Here is a 19,541-nt window from a genome sequence, read left to right on the forward strand (position 1 = left end):
TTGGCGCTGCTGGTATTGCTAGATCTTTCCACAGTATTTGATATGGTTGAGCACGACCTTTTGACCTACCGCCTGGCCATCTCCGGGATCCAGGGCCTGGCCCTACAATGGGTTGCCTCGATCCTCCGGGATCTGAGTCAGCAAGTGAGGGCTGGGGATAGGACCTCCCAGCAATGCCTGCTTCATCTTCTGTCCCCATTGTTATTGAACATCTACGTATGACCCCTTGCTCAGTTGGTGCTAAGCTCTGGGTTGATCTGTCATCAATATGCCAATGACACTCATCTCATTCTGTTGATGGAGGGAGGGACGAACGCTGCCCCTGTGGCTCTGGTTGGTTGAAGCACAGCAGGTTAAAATTGAATCACGCTAAGACGGAGGTCCTCTAGATGGGCCGCAATGGGAGGGGGAAGGGATTTCAGCTGCCGTTACTTGAGGGGGTTTCCTTACTGGTAGCCCCCTTGGTTCACAGTTTGGATTAGTCTCTGTCAGTGGAGACCCAGATGGCCCGTACAACCCAAGTAGCGTTTTTCCATCTGCGCCAGGCACAGCTGGCCCCCTACCTCTCCCAGACCAACCTGGCCACTGTGATCCATACTACAGTCACCTCCAGGCTAGATTATTGCAACTCGCTTGCGGCTGATCCCAAGGTTGGAATTGGTCCAGCGTGCAGCGGCGTGGCTTCTCGCAGGCAGCTCTATATGGCATCATACCTCTCCTGTGCTGCGCCATCTGCACTGGCTCCCAATAGAACACCAGATGACCTTCAAGGTGCTGGTACTAACATTTAAGACACTTTGTGGCCTGGGACCCTCATACCTCAGGGACTGTCTCTCCCCATGTGTTCCCATTCGGCCTCTGCACTTGGCAAAGGCCAATCTACTGGTGGTTCCAGGCCTGTCTTTGATGTGGCTAGCCTCCACCTGGGCCAGGGCCTTTAGTGCCTTAGCCCCCACCTGGTAGAACTCTTTGCCACTGTCCGCCAGAGCCCTGCAGTACCTTGAGCAGTTCCACAGGGCCTGCAAAACGGAATTATTCCCATGGTCCTTTGGGGGAGGATAGCTGCTGAAATTGAATGCCATCCCCTGTATTCTAGTATTCCAACTTGATATGTTTATACCAGTGGGACCTGCCCTTGCAACTTGCAACTGTGATATGGGATTATCGCCATCTTATAGCTATATTGCTATTAATAGATTGTCTTTATATTGTATTTATGAGACCTTATATTGTATTTGTTTTATGTCTCATTGTACACCGCCCAGAGCCCTTTGGGGGTTGGGCGGTCTATTAAGCTGAATATAATAATAATAATAATAATAATAATAATAATAATAATAATAATAATAATAATAATAATAATAATAATAATAATAATTATTATTATTATTATTATTATTATTATTATTAATGATTTTATATTATTTATATTGGGTTTAAATTGTAACATTTTAATACTTTTTGTATACCACCCAGAGCCCTTCGGGGGTGGGCGGTATACCAAGTGGATGGATGGATGGATGGATGGATGGATGGATGGATGGATGGATGGATGGATGGATAGCAAGATAATTTCCCCCCACCAAGCATACATCTTTTATTGTTTGTCGATAATAATTTATCCCTATAATTGTAAACATTAACAAATGTAGTATCTTTACATGGATTTATTGGTGACATAATATCTTCAGTTATCAGCTATATCATGTCATGAAATATGCTGCATAGTTGTAAAGTTTGGGCAACAAAACGTGATCCAATGATGTCCAATATTTTTAGTGTTTTTCTTGTCTTTGCTGCTGGTGTTACATGACAGATCTGTGTTGATGGAATATGGAACTTAGTCACACACAGGCTGTATAGTTGACAACACTTAATATAGAATTTTCACACTATAACACCCGTGTAATTCAATCCTAAGCAGGGATACATCTTTCTGAGTCTGTTGAAATTAATTGGGCTTACAAGACTGCAACTTTGCTTAGGCTCCTATGGCCAACACTCCTATGTCAAACACTCTCTTCAACCTAGGGCTTACACACCGAATGCAAAAGGCAGAGAAAATGTGTCTCTGAGACCTCCAGAAAGATTGTGCTAATCGTTATTGGCTCCCATCATCATCCTCCATCCTTGGTGCATGAATGATGTGGGATGTGTTGTTCCACCGGGCCTTTGGAGTGTCCAGCCGCTGATATGGTGCCCCCCCACTGCTCCTGCTTTGGCACTGGTACAACAGAGCTCCTCATATTGAGGGGAATTTTCTGCCGTCCCAACCCCCCTTCTTGGGGTGGGTTTTTAAATTGAGCCTGGATGCCTCTTGTTTAATTTGCTAATTGTTAGCCGCTGTTTTTATGTATTTTAAGATGTTTTATTGACGGAGCCTATGTTTGTATTGTACCAGTTTTGCTCCTGCTTATTGTTTATATATTATGTTGTTCACCACCCGGAGCCCTTTTGGGATCGGGCGGTATAGAAATTGAATTAATAATAATAATAATAATAATAATAATAATAATAATAATAATAATAATAATAATAATAATAATAATAATAATAATAATAATAATAATAATGTTATTGCCAACTCCCCCTCCAAAGTACAGCTTTCTGGGCCATGTGGATTTTTGGCCGTGTGGACCATTAAACTTTCAGCATCAGCTGTATACTGTCATTCAGCAGAAAAAGGGACAAGGAAGATCAGCAAGCTCTTTTGCAAATGTGTTGTGGAACCCATTGAAAAATCTCCATTAATGCAATAGTGGCATTCACAAGCAATGGCAAACCATTGTTGTTACGTGAATGAAGCTTCAAAATCCTCAGGTTTTATTCCTTCTTCCATTCCTTGCATGTGGCTTGAATAGTGGAAGGCTTTCTGGTTCACAATGAATTGCTGTTGTTGTTCCATCAAGATCACAAACTAGGATGCGTGTCTTGCCTACAAACCTGAATTACCACAGTTTAATCCTTGTTTAGTATTTTGCCTGGTAGACAAGAAAATAATCGTAGTTGGTAGCTACACTATTGTTTTCTTGTGAGCCAGGATTTTTCAAGTGTAGGAAGGAGAAAGGAAGAGAGCATGTGAGCCTCAGAACTTCCAAGGCTCATTGTCATTATGTATAATTGCAATCAGAGTTTTTGATCATTGGCAGGCATTAACTTTTTAAGTTGATGGAGCTACATTTATAAAGTCCTCCCTCAGCATGACTTGAACAGTGCTAAGTAACAAGTGCCTTTCTGTGCGCTCCATTAGTAAAGCCATGAATAAGGGAAATGGTTTTCTTGTGAGAGATTATGAGCAGGGCTTCCAGATGCAGAACCTCAGCTCTTCTCATGAAAAATTAACCCATGTGTGGTAAAAGTTCATGGATTCTTGCATTTTTAGGGAAACACATACACACATCAAAAGCAGATACACCAAATATTTTAAAATCTCAGGGAACACTTCGGCTGATTCCGCATGGGCCAAAAACAGCGGTGTGAAAACGGTGTGAAAACAGTAAAAACCCTTTTACACCATTTTAAACCCTTTTATACCATTTTCACACTGTTTTCACACTGCTGTTTTTGACCCATGCGGAATCAGCCTTCATCTTGAATCAGCTGTAATCGTGTCTTAAAGGCAACATTTACTATCTGTACATCTGTTTCTTAAGTGTGACCCACATCTGTGGATATCTAAATGTGCTGATTGGAACCACAGTGTTGGGGGATGGGTGGAATTTCCTCCAAAGTTGTGAGGCCCTTCAGATTTGGAGAAAAAAAATAAAATAAAAAAATACCTTGGGTGTTTAAATTCCCTTCAAAAGATTTTATGTTCAGGTTCAGGGTACTTACCATCAGCAGGGCTTCTGGTAGCCCTGAGGCTGGCAGGGTGACTTCGGGGGGGGGGGGGGGGCTGGTGCAACCACTGCAGCTTCCAATAACCAAGCCACTACTGCGGCTCCTGGGACCCTGCAGTTGGTGCATCAACTCCCAGGGGCTCTGCTGCAACTGTGGTGGCAACCAAGGTCCCTACTGCAGCCGTGGTAGTTCCCAGGTCCCTGCTGCAGTCACTGTGGCTCCCAAGGTGGGAGTAGGAAAAGATACTGTCTTTAGGGGGGAACAGAAAAAGGGCAGAGAAAGAAGAGGAGGCATATTTTCTTGTGAAGGGGAAGAGAAAGAGAGGAGATGGGGAGGAAGAGGGGGAGAAAGGGGGCAGATTGAGAAGAAAAAAGAAAGATGCTGAGAAGGACTAGGAGGATAGAGAGGGGAGAGGTTGACACACAAGAGATGAGAGAAGAAATGGTTGAAATAGGATTGCTAGAGAAGGGGGTAGGGGAGAAAGAGAGGGTGGAAGTCTGACATAAAAGGGTAAGGGGAGAAGAGCGGGTGAGGGAAAGAAGCAAAGGTAGGGGGATTACCCCTCCCTACAAGTTTTTTGCAGGTTCTCACTTGTTCATCATTAATTTTAAAAATCATTTTTAAGACTGTTCTTGGGATTTTCTTTTAAATTCTCTGTTAGCAGGACCAAAGTAACCTCAAAGGTGTGTCCTTTATTTGTTTGAAGAGGCCTTTGATCTTACGGATCAGGTCTAATATCTAAATAGTTTGGATTTCCCTAAAAAATCTACTGTACCATGCAAGGAAGCACTGAATGTTTCTAAGGTTCAAGTATTTTATGGCTTGTGGTTACTAACCATTGACAAATCAAATTCCATTTTATTCGGTTGAGCATTTTGATAGCTTTGCATGCCTCCTGTAGCATAAACCAAAGTTTGGCAGCAGATTATGGAAATCTTGGTGGGCTCACGCAGAAGCTAATTTTAGTGGTATGAGTGACGCTGTGCCCCGAGTTCATAACTCACTGCTGAAACTCAGTAATTCAGTAATTTTGAGGAAAAGGATGGCGTTTCTTTCATAAATTTTAGTTAGTTTATATTTATTTTACTTTTCTTTTTGTTGTTTTTACTCAGTCTGCTGTTTAATCTTTGATTACAGGCCACTAAAGAAGTAATAGAACGGGAGGCCCCAGGGATGGCCTTGGCAATGCTGATGGGATCACTTAATGTTACACCTCTGGGCATGCTTTCTAGGTAAGAATGTTGACACGAAATAACAAAATGCAATCTTTCTTCAGAAATATCTAAGGTGGTGGAATGGCTGCATACACTGATTTTTGGGCCCTTTTTTACTTGCCAGTTTGTTGTTCTCATGCCTCTTGAATTACTTTTAGGTATTTCTGGCATGCACTGTTGAACGGGACTCTTGTTTCCTCTGCAATTATTTTATTTTGGAGTTTCCTTTGCCTAAGTCTGCATATAAAACTATACATATATAGAGTGTTTGGAGTGCTTCACATACATTGTCTGTAATCCTTGCAATTTGTGGGTAAGACTGAGTCTGCATTGCACTGAGATTTTTTTTCCACCTTGGCTTCCAAATTGCAACAGGTTTTTTTTTTCTGGGGTGGGTACACAACATCATCTCTAATCATCCACTCTCTAAGCTTTCCTGTACATTTTTTCTCAAACCTGCTTTGATATAATCTTTCAAGAAAGAGTGCTGTGTTAACAATATTTCCAGACAGGACGGTGGGTATTTTTGAAGGTCCACATTGGCACCATTTCCCTTTCACCAACCTCCTATGGAGATATTCTCTTTATATCTTTGCAATTGAAAAGGCTAGAGAATTTTTACAAATTGAAATCTGAAAATTCAGAGGAAATAGTAGATTATGATGCTATTGCAGTGCAGTTCATTAACAATTATTCACTTTTTAAAGTTTGGAACAAACCTCTGATGGCACAGTAGAAGCGTTGCTCTGATGCGGGCACAAAAGCAAAGCATACGTTTTGTAAATAAATATGATGGCTAATGGAAGAAAATGAGCGCAACATTCTCCATTGCCAGTGTGAATGTGTTTGCATTTGTGGCAGGAATGACAGGAAAATCCCCACCACGTGGATGCAGCCAATGACTTGTTTAATGCTGCCAACGAGTTCATGGATATGGGGAGATTGAGGCTCAGGTTCTTTACCACAATGACCACTTTACCTATGTATAATAATAGTGATGTTTTCCATAAAATGGCCAAAATTTAAAATATCACAGTATTTTTTTCTGGATGATAATGGGATTATTGCTTGGTAATTAGTTTTTGCAACAGTACTATTTTAAGATGGCAAGAAATTAACCTATATTAATGATTAAAACCACCTTTGATTAGATTGCAGGTGCTATTTGATTTGTCCCAGCAGTCTGCTACTCTGCTGTTTATAGAATTATTTCAGATGTCATAAAATTAACTGACATTAAAGGATATCCATACTTCTGGAACTGTTGTGAGAATTTTGGAGAATTTTCCTCTTTATCAGTTGCTCCAGCTGAACCCAACTCCTTGTAAGGGCAGTTTCTGAGGTTTCAAAATGTTTTACCTGAATGCATAAATAGCGTAGATACAGGTGCATGTGACTTGAATCAAATTTTCAGTGTATACCTAAGCACAGTTGCATCCTTTAATGGACAGAGGTGTATAGTTTTGCTTAGGATCATTCTGCTTGACATCAGGGAGCTGGATTGGGGGCAGCTGCACAGCGGTCGGAGTGACACAGCAACAGCACAGCTGAGGCACCTCCTAAGGAGTTAGCTGCATCATAGCCAGCCCCAGGACAGCACCAAAAACAAAAACGGGAAGGGAACATTGGCACAGGAGTATTAGCATGGCGGGGAAGGGCCAGGACAGTGACCAGCAAGTCAGCCAACAGCCAGCAAGGGAGCTTTGATTCTCAAAAGCTCATACCCCCCCCCCCCAATTGTGTTGTTCTCTAAGGTGCCAATGGACTGGAACCTAGCTGTTCTACTGTAGATTAACATGACTACCCTCGGAAATTAAAAATAATTGCCCACTATTTCAGTGGCTGCGAAGGAAGTTTCCAGATAATTTTAGAATGAAAGATTTTCTGTTGCATTTTACTATATTGGAATTATTATAATTTTTCTGTTGGGCCAAGTGACCATGAGAATTTGTTAAAATAATAAACATGATTTCATTGTAATACTGACCGAACAAATTGTGATAATTGCCTGTAGGCACATGGTTACACTTGGCAAAGAATGTTGTTGCTTGAAAGAGGAAACCTAAGAAGATCTACTCAGACATAAGTCCTGCTCAGAGGCTTCAGTAAAGAAAAAAACACCCAAAACACAGAAGGGTGATTGCTGTGTCGGAAGAAACTACATTCATAAATTGATTTTAATTGATCTACAGAGCGAAGTGCTAAAGAAAAGGCATGGAGTGGTCTAGGTAACTGCAGGCAGGTTACTCAATGGAAAATTGAAATTCTGGGTGGAAATTCTAATACTGGTTGTTGCTTTATTTTCCTCTTGCCATGACAAAAATATCTTTTACAGCAGGGAAAAGTGGTGTATAAGACTAAAAAACATCCTAGACCCATGGTGGCAAACCTATGGCACTTCAGATGTTCATGGACTACAATTCCCACCAGCCCTTGCCATATTAATTTGTTTGGTTCAATTTATATGCCACCCCCCTTGAAAGGGCTCAGGGTGGCTTACAATAATAACTTAGTAGACAATTAAAACTGCTGTTAATAATTAAAATCAAGTCCAAACTAATTAAAATACAACTGAAATTAGAATCTACTTAAATTTAAAACTTAAAACCAGAATTAGGATTAGAGTTGCCAACAGATGTAATTGTATAGGCCTCAACCAAAGGCCTGGCAGAACAACTCTGCCAGGCCCTGAAGAATTGCATCAAATCCCGCAGAGCCCCGATGTTAGGTGGCAGAGTGTTCCACCAGGTAGGGGCCAGGGCCTAAAAAGCAATTCTAACAGTAGAAGGGCCGGGGACCACCAGTAGGTTTGCATCTGCTGACCTCAGACTTCTCTGTGGGAAATATGGGGTAATGCGGTTTCGGAGGTATGGAGGTCCCCCAGGCCACTCATGGCCTTAAAGGTCAAAACCAATACCTTGAATCTGATCCAGAATTCCACTGGTAGCCAATGGAGTTCGCGGACGATGGGGATGATATGCTCCCTCACTGATGCCCCAACAAGGAGCCTCATGACCGCATTTTGTACCAGTTTCAGTTTCTGGATCAAGGCTAAGGGCCGGCCAGCATAGAGCAAATTACAGTAATCTAGCCTGGAGGTGACCGTTGCATGGATCACAGTGGCTACATCGAATTGGGAGAGGTACGGAGCCAGTTGCTGATTTTGGCGAAGATGGAAAAACACCGTGAGCACAGTATGGTCGATCCATAGAAAGAGAGGCATCCAGAAGCGCCCCAAGACTGTGGGCAGGCTGTAATGCCGTTCCCTCTTGCAATGGCAGCCGGAAGTCCGCTGGTCTCACACCATGACCCAGCCAGAGGACCTTCATCTTAGATGGATTCACCTTCAATCTGTTCTGCTTCAACCAGCCAGCAATGGCCTCCAAACAACACTGGAGAGCTTCAGGGGCAGCTACTGGACAGCCCTCAATCAACAGAAGGAGCTGGGTGATCAGCATATGATTGACAGCTCAGTCCATGGGCAAGGGGACACAGGTGGATATTAAACAGCAACAGTGTCAAAAGCGCTCTTTGCGGCACTTCACAACTAATCATGTGATACTGGGAGAGCCTGTCGCCATGTGTAACACACTGTCCCCGACCCTGGGTAAAAGAAGAGACCCAGCTCAAGGCTGAGGCTCGAACTCCAGTGTCCGCAAGGCGGTGGATCAAAAGATAGTAATTGACCACATCAAATTCTGCAAATAAGGTCTAGTAATACCAGCAGTGCTGTCCAGCCTCGATCCAGTTGTAAGCAGAGTTCATCTGTGACAGCAGCTAGTACAGTCTCCGTCCCATGACCAGCGTGGACCCCAGACTGGAACGAATCTCACACTGATGTGTCATCCAGAAAGGTCTGCAGCTGCTCCGCCTTCTCTCTCAATTACCTTGCCCAAAAACAGAAGATTCAAGACTAGGCAGTAATTGGCCAGATCACTAAGATCTAAAGATGGTCTTTTTAAGAGCGGGTGGACCACTGTCTCCTTCAGCTGACCCAGGAACACTCCTTACTCAAGGGAGTGGTTGACAATATCCAACAGGTGGCTGCTCACCTTATCCTTACTTGACTTCACCAGCCAGGCCAGGCAAGGATCTAGGAGGCAAGTTGTAGGTCTAACAGCAGCTAAGACCCTGTTGACATCATCTGGCGAGAGCAGAGAGAAGTGGTCTAAAAATAGACAAAAAGACGGCAAGGGAGCCTCTAGTTCAGCTACTGTTTCAAAAGTGGCAGGAATTTTTCTGTTGAGTTTTTTCTGTTCAGTTCTCCACTATCTCATTGCTTTTTCAATGAATTTTCATATGTTTTTGTATCCAAGCATTTTATGATCCAACTGTGGGGCAGTGAGTCGAATGCCTTCTTGGAGCAGCAGTGGCGTAGGAGCAGCAGTGGCGTAGGAGGTTAAGAGCTCATGTATCTAATCTGGAGGAACCGGGTTTGATTCTCAGCTCTGCCGCCTGAGCTGTGGAGGCTTATCTGGGGAATTCAGATTAGCCTGTACACTCCCACACACACCAGCTGGGTGACCTTGGGCTAGTCACAGCTTCTCAGAGCTCTCTCAGCCCCACCTACCTCACAGGGTGTTTGTTATGAGGGAGGAAGGGCAAGGAGATTGTAAGCCCCTTTGAGTCTCCTGCAGGAGAGAAAGGGGGGATATAAATCCAAACTCTTCTTCTTCTTGTAATCAATCCAGACTGTATGCAAATTTGCTTTTTGATTCTTGCAGTTCTCCATTATCATTTTGTTTGTCAGGAGTTGATCTTTTGTATCTCTACACTTCCTTTTGTTTCCTTTTTGCTCCGCCTGCAGGATATTATTCACTTTCAAGTAGTCCGTGATGTTATCTGCTATTATGCCGGTGAGCAGTTTGAACATTGTAGGTCAAACATGTTATTGGCCTGTAGTTTCCAGATGTTGTCCCTTTGGCCGAATCTTTCTGATTCACGTATGTCTTCCCATTTGTGGGCCATAAATTGATTTTATCATTTTGCATGGGTTCACTGAACTGCTTGGCCATTGTCAGGTGTAAACTGGTCAGCTATTGAGCCAGAAACCATGCAGGTGATGTCCAGTTTTTCACTTTCTTGATTCAATGTTTTATTGTAATAGTTGTTATTTCCAGTTCTTGCATTTGTTATTTCCAAAAGATTATTAAAATCTTTTATTCACAGTGCTTTCTTGTTATAATTCTTCTGGTTTTCTTACAGATTTCTCAAAAAATGTTGCATTTTCTCTTTTTTTGCTTTTAACATTGATATTTGTGTTGAGGCTTCGGTAGAAAGGCTATTGGTCTAATCAAAATTTGGTCTGATTTTGCCTGTACTGAATGGTTCCTGATTCAGATCTTTCAGTTTTTCTTGCTGTGGCTGTTATTTTTTGTTTGGCAATCTCCAATGCTTTTTCAGTTATTCTAGTGTCTACTCAGTACCATCTAATTAGTTCTTGCCATTCTTTAATCTTTGCTCCTTCATTTTTTTCAGGTTACTGGCATCTTAGTTTTTTGGTCTTCTGTTCCAGTTGAATTTTCCACTTTGATTTTGATGTTTGATTTACATTGGGCTTAAGACTTAGATGTTTCAATGCCCAATTCTCATGTGACCACTACAGTGCATGAGGTGATTGGTTTGTTTGATGAGAGTTATTTCAATTGTCTTTAGTGCCTTGTTCACATCCCTTGTTATAGATGTCAGGTCTTTCTTGGGCACAGTTTTTAATGCTGGCAGCTGTTCTTTCCTCATTTGATTGTGCATACTTAATTATCTTTTCCCTCGGTTCTTTTTGGCACTCAGTCAGTTCATCAGTTGTTTCCATGGTGACTTTCTCTGGTGGTTGCACTATTATTTCCTCTTCTGTACTGGCATTTTCATCTGGCAATTCTACTGTTACATCTCCTGATGTTTCTGGAGTATGTACTTTTTCTTCTTCTGGTGTTACAGTTAATTTCTTTTCGCAATTTTTCTGAATTTCTTCCAATTCTTTATCTGTAAACACTTTATTCCATATGATGAACCACCTTTGATCTGCCAGTCTTTGCTCAGTGGTATTTGAATCCGGATATTGTTGTTTCCACAGTTTGTACATTCGCTTCAAGTATTCTCTTTTTTCTGGCTCTGAGTTGTAGCAATAGACCATGGCACCATTATCTTGTGCACTAAACTTCTGGTTTTTTTTGATGGTTGGTCTGCTTGTCGCCCACTTGCTGACGCCTTCCCAGAGACCACAGCATGTGATGTGTTAGCCTGCGCAAAGATTGATGCAGTATAGGATTCTTTTGTATATATTTCACCATATTGTATAGGTTGGTTGACACTCTTAGTCAGTTGAGACCTGTCTGGCTTGGGAGACCCTTCTGGTAGAATACACTACCTCCAGCATAGCTCTCAATGTCATGAAGCACACAAGCCCCTTCCCCACAACAAGGGGGAGCTGCCAGTTCTTTAGCTGGTTATTGGCCTTTCATTACTATTCGAGCCTCACTCAGAGGCCTAGGATGTTGTAATTTATTGGTGTAGTATTCATGCGGATCCCAGCAGGGCTGCTTCTGAATCTGACAGATGTTGATTTTGTCAATTTGAACATATTTAAAGTACCTTCCTAGTGTTTTCGGAATGGCACCCAGGATGTTGATTACCACTGGGACAACCTCAGCTGGTTTGTGCTGTAGTCACTGTATCTCAAATTGTTATTATTATTAATGTCACAGCTGCCAGTTCTTTAACTGGTTGTTGACTTTTCATTACAGTTTGAGCCTCACTCAGAGACCTAGGAAGTTGTAATGTATTGGCATAGTATTCATGCGGATTCCAGCAGGGCTGCCTTCTGAATCTTACAGATGTTAATTTTGTCAATTTGAAAATGTTTCAAGTGCTGCCCTGACATTTTCAGAAAGGCACCCAGCTGCCGATTACCACTGGGAAAACCTCAGCTGGTTTGTGCCATAGTCGTTGAATCTCGATTTTCAAATTGTGATATTTTGTGATCTCATTTGGATTCAAAAGTCCCACAAGATCTTGACCTTCTTATTTTCTGTGACTTTCTTTGGATAATGTTCCCACCAGTTTTTAGCTGTCCTAGTGTTGTTGGTTCTGTCGTTTTTGTTTTTATTAAATTTTGTTTACTAGCTCAGCTGCCAGTTTTTTAGCTCATTGTTGACCTTTCTTTACAATTTGAGCCCACCTAGTAGCCAAAGACAGTGTAATGTATCAAGAAGATATTTGTGTGGATCTCAGCTGGGCTGCCTCTTGAAACTGACAGATGTTGAGTTTTTCAACTTGAAGATATTTCAAAGTGTTTTTGGAATGGCACCCAGGGTACTGATTACCATCTGGTTTGTACCATAGTCACTGAATCTCTTATCTTCAATTCATGATATTTAGTGACCTTCTCAGGTTCTTTTTCCATCAACCCTGCTATCGTCAAATATTGCTATGTCAATGATGGCCACTTTCTTGTCCTCGATTACCGTTATGCCTGGTGTGTTATTCACCAACACTTTGTCCGTTTGGATTTGAAAGTCCCACAAGATCATGATCTTGTTTTCCATGACTTTCTCTGGATGATGTTCCCACCATTTTTTTTGTCCTCTTGAAGTTGTAATTCTTGCATAAATTCCAGTGGATCATCCTGGCCACTGAGTTCAGCCTCTGTTTGTGCTCAGTCTGGGCAATCTTTTTGCAGCAGCTGAATATGTGATTTACAGTTTTGTCAACTTTCTTGCACAATCTGCATTTTGTATCTTCTGAGCATTTATTGGATTCTGGCCTTGATCATATTTGTCCTAATTTCCTGCTCTTGAGCAGCTGAAATCAGTGATTCAGTTTCCTTTTCCAAAGTTCCAGTTGTTGCTGTTATTATTCTGAATTTATTTCTTGCCCTTTGCAATAGTCTCATGGTGGGTTTTAATTAAAAGTCTGAAAAAAATCCAAATTCTGAAACTCCTACCCCAACCTCCCCCAAAGGTGGGCAGAGTATATGGGACACTTATTGAATTGAGTGAGTACTAGAATTGATAGATTTTGGAAGCAAATCCTAAGCAGGTCTACTGCAAAGAAAGTAATGTTATTCAATGGGGCTTACTCTCATGAAAGTGTCCTTAGGATTTAAATTTTTGTTCCTGAAACTGGTGCTACTAGACTTAGTGCTGGTTCAATTAAATACTAGGGATTTCATGTAATTGTAGGCCAGGGTACAGTGTATGTAGGAGTACTGTGATAATTTGGACAGAAAACATAACAATGACATCCCTAGATACCAAGTATGTTGGCACTTTGTATTGTGGTAGCAAGTATCCTGTTTTTTAATAGTGTTGAAACATATGACTTTCATGAGACACATGACTATTGTGAGACTTTTGGCTTGTTTAACCTGGGCTCCTTCAGATTTCAAATGGGTGGAAGGGGCAGTAGTTATGAATAAGGAAAACCCTTGGAAAAGTTCTCCCAGGGAAAAAGGAAATTGGAATGAGGTACCATCTTGGAAAATAACTGACCATGAAAAGAGAACGGATTCTCTAACAACAATGTATTTATTTTTCTTTCAGATTCTTTCAAGATAAAATTAAAAATAGAAATAAATTATGAATTCCTAGAAATATATTCTAAAACATTTTTCTTATGAACACCTTGAGGGAGGTACATACCTAGCTTTTGAGGAGTAGAAAGCTGCTTACTTCCCCATGGAATATACAATAGCATGGTGGACAATGTTTGTTTCCACAGTCAAACATGATATTACAAAGAACACTTCTAGCCCATCCATTAGGAAAAAAATGTATAATTAACAACTGTCTTTATTGACAACAGGTTCTTTCAACATCACTTTTTCTAAACACATTTAAATTTCACCTTTTCACTCAGACTGTAAAATAACAAAATAGTTTGGCTTCACTTGAACTAATTTCTGTTTCAGTTAATCCTTTAAAAGAGGACAAAAACAAAAAGAAACCTTACAGACACACCATCGAGTATTGAGACTCAGCATGTTTCAAGTCAACAGGAGTCTCCTTAGGGACAACTGGAAAATAAAATTATAATCAGGATGTATAAAATCTATTGGTGCATTCTAATCAACAAGCATGTGTGATACATTTTTCTTATTCAGCTGATTAACATAAAAGTCTTTTCACCTAGGTTTTCTCTAACATGTTTCAAAGCACTAAACTGCTATAGGGGTTAAATTCTTTCATTTCCGAAGCTTTCCCCATACATTTTTTTCACCTGCTTATAAGCAAATGGGCCGCTTGGTCCTTGCATCCCGAGAGCTAAAGAGTTTTCTCACATGTTACCTTATCATTGTACAATATTCTTTAAGTACTTTCTACAAAAAATGGAAGGAGAATTTACATAAATTCTTTCATGTTGGTTTGTGTTTACGCACATTCGTTCATGTTGGTTTGTGTTTAATAATTCATTTTGAGAAAGATCATTTTGTATTGCAAGACGGCAGCAATAGTTGTTATGTTTTCCCCCATCAAGTCACAGATGACAGTGCAACCGCATAGGATTTTCAAGGCAAGATAAGTTCAGAGGTGGGTTGCCATTGCCTGCCTCTCCATCATGACTCTGGACTTCCTTGATAATCTCCCATCCAAATACTTGCCAGGTTGAGAGTGTGTGATTGGACTAAGGTTATCCAGCAAGTTTCCGTGGCAGAGTGGGGATTCAAACCTGGGTTTCCCAGATCCTAGTGTGACAGCTCAACCACTAGTTGTTATTAGCATACCTGTGTATGTATTTATTGTAGCAGTAAACTCATGTCATAATAGCCATGCAGTCCTACACAGAGATATACCCTTCTAAATCCATTGAAATTAGTGGGTTTAGATGGGTGTATCACTGCATAGGATTGCAGTGTAAATCTGTTAGTTAATAAATCTGTTGTCAGTAAACTATTTTATTTTAGGCTATGATACATATATAGAAGAAAATGGAAGACATTTTCTGCTAAAGCTTGAATGAAAACAGCAGGATTTTTTAGGAAGATCAATAAGGCATAGTCAAGTACTATTTTATTACTTTACTGTGAAAACAGCTTTTATGCTATTGGTTTGTCCCATTTTGCAGGCCATGTTCTATTAGTCTTTTGAGTAAGTCAAGGTTTATAATATTTTATAATGTTTATAATATTTTAGGTCTGTTTTCTGATTGTCCCTGAGGAAACTTACTGACTCAAAATGTATTGATCCCCATGGCATCTTTAAGGTTTTCTCTTCTAAGTTTAGTGTCCTACTTCCCAACCCTGTTTGGTAGGGGAGTGTTGTCCTGCTTCCGGGGGGGGGGTGATATCCTGTTTGGGGGAGGAGGGTGATATCCTTCAACAAAATAAGTTCATTGGTGTCTTTCAAAAAGATTTTCAAATAATAATTAGATCGAAAAATAAATGGTATAAAATAAGATTAATCATGTTAGGAGATATTCCTTCTGAAGTAATAGATATAGCACCATGTTAGAGCGTTATGATCACTTTTTAATATTTCTTAACTATGAATTTTCTCTATTTATTTAACATGACAGTGGTACCTATAACATGTTCTGTCTTACACACACACCAGTTCCTTACTGGGGGTGGGGGGTGGGGAATGTCCCAAGACCAATTATTTATATCTATTGGGTGTTTCCATGGATGGAATAATTCTCACCCACAAAATGCAGCTTCCTCACTTTCTCCTGCTACAGCCTAGTAATGTTCCCCAAAATGCTTTTCCAGGAGATCTGTTGCCCCCAAAGAGCAGCATTTCAGTTTCGTTTCTTGGCAAATTTTTAATCTTTATTATTTTTGGTAAGGTGAATAAGAGGATAGTGACAGAGCAACTTCAAATATTGCTGGAGGAGAGTTCTTCCTTGATACTTTTCAGTCTGATTTCTGGCCTATGGTACAGTGTCATATTTAGTTGTAGTGATAGATAATGGTTGACTACAAATGGATGTAGGTAATTTTTCTCTGATTATAATGTTAGACCTGACTGCTTCAGTATGGTTGGACATACTATTCTATCAAATAATCTAAAGCATAGTTTTGGCAATCTCTAGCACATAGCTTATTTCAAGTAAGCAAAGTCATCATCACAAGAACTGTCTTGTGTACCTGAAGGTTCAGAACTCTCCCCCATGGTTTTCAGTATTTTAGGACATCTGTGAATGAAATCATCTAGAACTTTAGAATTGGTTTTGATCTATAAACAGCATTCTGCTACATATTTCTTTGTCTATTATATTAAATACAGTTGTCTTTGTCTTGAATCAGTGCTTGAATGCTGCAATCAAATGTATGAGAAGGAACAAGCTGAAAGTGAATCCAGACCAGATGGTGATGGTATTAGTTAGAACAGCAGTTGTTCTTGAGGGAATTGATCCATTTAGTTCAGATGGGATCAAATTGATTCTATTGGATCAAGTGAAGTAGTTTTGGGCTGCTCTTGGGCTCAGTTCTCCATTTTTGAAGGCACAATGGAATAGTTGCTAGGTGCCCTTTTTGTATCATCTACATGTGATTCAAAAGTTCCCTCACATTCTTGCCTCTCTGTTCTAGCCAAGCTGATGGATATTTTTAGTTGTCTCAAACTTAAACTGCTATAGATTTCTACATGAGTCTGTCGTTTAATGAAACTTGTAAAACTAACTTGGCAAAATGGAGTAGCATGCCTTTTGGTTATTGTTGGATAGCATTCACTAGGGTTGCCAGACTCTTCCAGGAGAGGGAGATCCTCCACTTTGGGGCCTCTCCCCTGACACTGTTCTGCCAGCCAACGGGGGGACTTACCAGCAGCAAACTGAGAGCTTGGCTTCTGTCGCCAGTCAGCATCACTTCTGGTGCTCACTGGAAGCATCACTTCTGGTGCCCACTGGGGAAAGTATGTTATTTGGGCAGAAACTCTATGGTAAAAATGGCTCCTACCACAAAGTTTTTGCCCAAATACCAGAGTGTTCCCACATTGCCAGCAACCTGATGGTAGCTTATTTCCCGTAATGTTCTCTTAATGTGATAAACAAGAAGTCTGTCAGAGAGGAAGTATAGTAATCAGGTAATCAAAATGAGGGACAACGTTTAAGATTAGGAATACTGTGGAAAGACTGACTTATTTTGTGATTCACATTTTCAGGAGAAATCTATACAAGAACCATTCATTTCAGGCATTGAGTCTCAGTCTTTGGGAAAGGACAGGCCATTCTGACATTTTATCTGTTTTTCTTCCTATGCTCATTTAAATTGTAATGTCCAAATGAGCTCTGAATGCTTCCAAAAACCTTGAATTAAAGAATGAATTGCCATTTGTCATATCATTTGTCAAGTTTTATATTGTTTTGATCTGTACCTCATTGTAACTCAGTGCTCCTCTGGGTGTGTTGATTGCTTATACACAAACTGTAGTACTGAAATACACAGGGACCATAAAACACAGCATCCAGATACAAATCAAAGAACATGAAAGGCATTGCGAACTAATTCAGCTGGAAAAATCAGCAGTAGTAGAACATGTTATAAACTAAGCTGGACACAGAATGTTATTTGAAAACACAGAAATTCTGGACCACTCTGATAGCCACTATGTCAGACTAAACAGAGAAGCATGAACAATTTCAACAGCAAGGAAGAAACTATGAAAATGAACAAAATTTGGCTACCAGTACTTACAAACACTAGAATCAAGACAGTGGTTAATGAACGCCACCCAGACTCAGGATGTGTCTCTGCAGGAAGCAATAAAATGGATCATAAATGAGTACTTAAATGCATAGGCAAACTACTATGCAAATGCCCTTACTAACTGGGAATGTTTAGTCTAGAAAAGAGGAGCAGGAGGGGAACATGATTGCACTCTTTAAGTATTTGAAAGGCTGTCACTCAGAGGAGGTCAGGGAGCTGTTCTTCTTGGCAGCAGAGATTGGAACACTCAATAATGGTTATAAATTACAGGCAGAAAGGTACTAGCTAGATATTATGGAAAAACATTTACAGTAAGAGTAGTTTAGCAGTAGAATCAGTTGCCTAGGGTGGTGGTGAGTTTCCCTATCACTGGCAGTCTTTTAAGCAGCAGCTGGACAAACCCTTGTCAAGGATGCTCTAGGTCAGGGGTAGGGAATTGGCCATGCTGACAGAGGCTGATGGGAATTGTAGTTCCTGAACATCTGGAGAGCCGCAGGTTCCCTACCCCTGCTCTAGGTTGATCCTAAACTGAGCAGGGAGTTGACTAGATGGCCTGTATGGCCCCTTCCAACTCTACGATTTTATACCACCACTGAACAAGCCCTGTCTCTGACTGCCACCCACTCACCACTGAAGGTAGTAATTTAGGAACAAAGCTTATGAAGTAGATATTAACTGGCACACACAGGTGTCAAACTCGCGGCCCTCCAGATGTTCATGAACTACAATTCCCATCAGCCCTTGCCAGTATAGCCAATGCTCATGTTGGGAGGGACTGATGGGAATTGTAGTTCATGAACATCTGAAGGGCCGCGAGTTTGACACCCCTTCACTAAATGATATGGGAAGAGGCAGTCCTCCAGTACCCTGGTCTCAAGCTATTTGGTCACCTATAGCAACAACTGATCCAGGCAGCTCCAGATCTCCAGTGAAGCCCCCTCACTACTGTTTCTTTCCCCTCTTTTATACTTTTCAGCCTGTTAGGTGCAGCCACTTGACTGACTTGGCCTTAATGCTTGAACCTGGAACTTTTAACTCTTGTTAGAACAGCTGAATGACTAAGAAAAACTAATCCTGAAGCCACTAGATGCAAACATACTGAAAGCCAGGATAAGGTCTCCTGACCACACCATTTCCTAATGGTCTTCCACAAAGCCACAACAGCAGTATGTTGTCCAATCTACTCTGAAGTAGAGCTGCTGTGCTTAAGTAGTTAAAGATCTTCCAAGGAATTAAGATGTTCCTAATAGTGTTGGTGCCATTTCTCTTTCTCTTTATCCTTATCTTCTAAAATGTAACCTGTCATGTTAGGGTTCAAGGGGGCAGACATGGCAGTAAAAAAAAGTCAGATGCAGGCACAGAGACTCAGAGCTATTTTATGAGATTGCAGCTCTGCTATTCTTCACTTGACAGGTATATTATCTCAGCAAGAGGGGAAAGATTATTAGTTCATAAGGAGCAGCAGTGGCGTAGTGGCTAAGAGCAGTGGCTAAGAGCAGGTGTGTTCTGATCTGGAGGAACCAGGTTTGATTCCCTGCTCTGCCGCTTGAATTGTTGAGGCTTATCTGGGGAATTCAGATTAGCCTGTACACTCCCACACACGCCAGCTGGGTGACCTTGGGCTAATCACAGCTTCTCGGAGCTCTCTCAGCCCCACCTACCTCACAGGGTGTTTGTTGTGAGGGGGGAAGGGCAAGGAGATTGTAAGCCCCTTTGAGTCTCCTGCAGGAGAGAAAGGGGGGATATAAATCCAAACTCTTCTTCTTCATAAGCCACCAAGACAAGGTAATATTCAGGCACTTCTGTGTAGGTTCCAAAGGCTGGCTGTAATCCAGGGCATAGAAAGC

At 41.1% G+C, this 19,541-nt stretch overlaps 1 protein-coding gene across 12 annotated transcripts in view; it reads left to right on the forward strand.

Annotated features, from left to right (window-relative positions):
- GPHN (gephyrin) overlaps positions 1–19,541 on the forward strand; it is a 403,230-nt gene that overhangs the window by 198,551 nt on the left and 185,138 nt on the right. For 10 of the 12 annotated variants that reach the window (XM_048483966.1, XM_048483967.1, XM_048483970.1 and 7 more), the window contains one exon: positions 4,978–5,072. The exons of the other annotated variants lie outside the window; for them this stretch is intronic. In XM_048483966.1, coding sequence (XP_048339923.1) covers positions 4,978–5,072 — 95 coding nt within the window. The remainder of the gene's footprint in view (positions 1–4,977; positions 5,073–19,541) is intronic. 12 annotated transcript variants of the gene reach the window in all.

The sequence above is a fragment of the Sphaerodactylus townsendi genome, linkage group LG02 (genome assembly GCF_021028975.2).
Source record: "Sphaerodactylus townsendi isolate TG3544 linkage group LG02, MPM_Stown_v2.3, whole genome shotgun sequence".
Taxonomy (NCBI): Eukaryota; Metazoa; Chordata; class Lepidosauria; order Squamata; family Sphaerodactylidae; genus Sphaerodactylus; species Sphaerodactylus townsendi.